This window comes from Phalaenopsis equestris, unplaced genomic scaffold (genome assembly GCF_001263595.1).
Source record: "Phalaenopsis equestris unplaced genomic scaffold, ASM126359v1 Scaffold191545, whole genome shotgun sequence".
Taxonomy (NCBI): Eukaryota; Viridiplantae; Streptophyta; class Magnoliopsida; order Asparagales; family Orchidaceae; genus Phalaenopsis; species Phalaenopsis equestris.
This window is the reverse complement of record NW_018211494.1, coordinates 1-899: the sequence shown is the minus strand read 5'-3', so window position 1 is coordinate 899 and position 899 is coordinate 1. Positions and strand designations below refer to the sequence as shown.

The following is an 899-nucleotide window of genomic DNA, read 5'->3' as shown; positions in this document are numbered from 1 at the left end:
TTAAGTGGTCCGTTTGTAAATATCTTTAAGATTAAAAAGAGGGTGAAGAATAAATGTCATTGCATGAACTCAAAATCACAGTGCACAAAAATTGGATTATACTCAACCAAGGTAAACTGTCAATTCAATAGAGTGCAAGAAAAACACCACGAAAATAAAAATTAACTTAAATGGCATTGACAATTCATCTCCGGTGAGGATAATTTAGATGATGAACCCTGAATAAAGTGAAAGGAGCTTAAACTAAATGCATTCATACAAAGTGGTACGACAGCATAAATTAAAAACGCCACACATCGAAGTGGTAAAGAATTAATTTTACAACAAAAATGAAAATGTGCCTCCCTACAGTATACTCCCAAGCACAGATGCATCTTGTATTATTAGGAAGACAAGGCAACAAAAGGAATATTCATAAAACCCCAAAGAAAATCTTAAAAGTCACAAATCCAGATACCTGAGAGTGGGGATTGACCCATTCCCCATTAACCCAATCTAAATGAGGCCTTAGCTCCGACGGCAGGAACTCCATAGCGTCGCCGGTGATAGGGAAGCTGATGCTATACTTCGGCCTCCTGACGCTCCCCAACAAACAAGATACAACGCCTTCCCACCATCCATCGTTGCAAAAAGCATCGACGTGCTGATGCACGGTGAATGCCCCATCGCGCGCCCAAACAGGCCGGGGGCGAACCTGGGCAGCATCGACGGTCTCCCTGAGATGCTTGGAGGTGTCAGCTTCCTCAACGATGGAGTCGTAGACCACGGTGTAGCGGTTGAGCCTTGGCAATGAGCGGACGACCTTGGCCTCGTACAACGCGCCATGGAAACCCTCATCTTTGGAGCACACCTCCACTAAATCACCGGTTTTGAAGTCCATCGCCGAAAAGCAATGGTTG

At 44.4% G+C, this 899-nt stretch overlaps 1 protein-coding gene across 1 annotated transcript; it reads right to left on the bottom strand.

The window, feature by feature from the left end:
- Positions 1-13: 13 nt before the first annotated feature.
- LOC110034624 (DUF724 domain-containing protein 3-like) lies at positions 14-893 on the bottom strand. The gene has a single exon (XM_020738875.1). It carries the CDS (start codon positions 878-880, stop codon positions 413-415), a length of 468 nt encoding a protein of 155 aa, XP_020594534.1. The 5' UTR covers positions 881-893; the 3' UTR covers positions 14-412.
- Between the last annotated feature and the right edge of the window lie 6 nt (positions 894-899).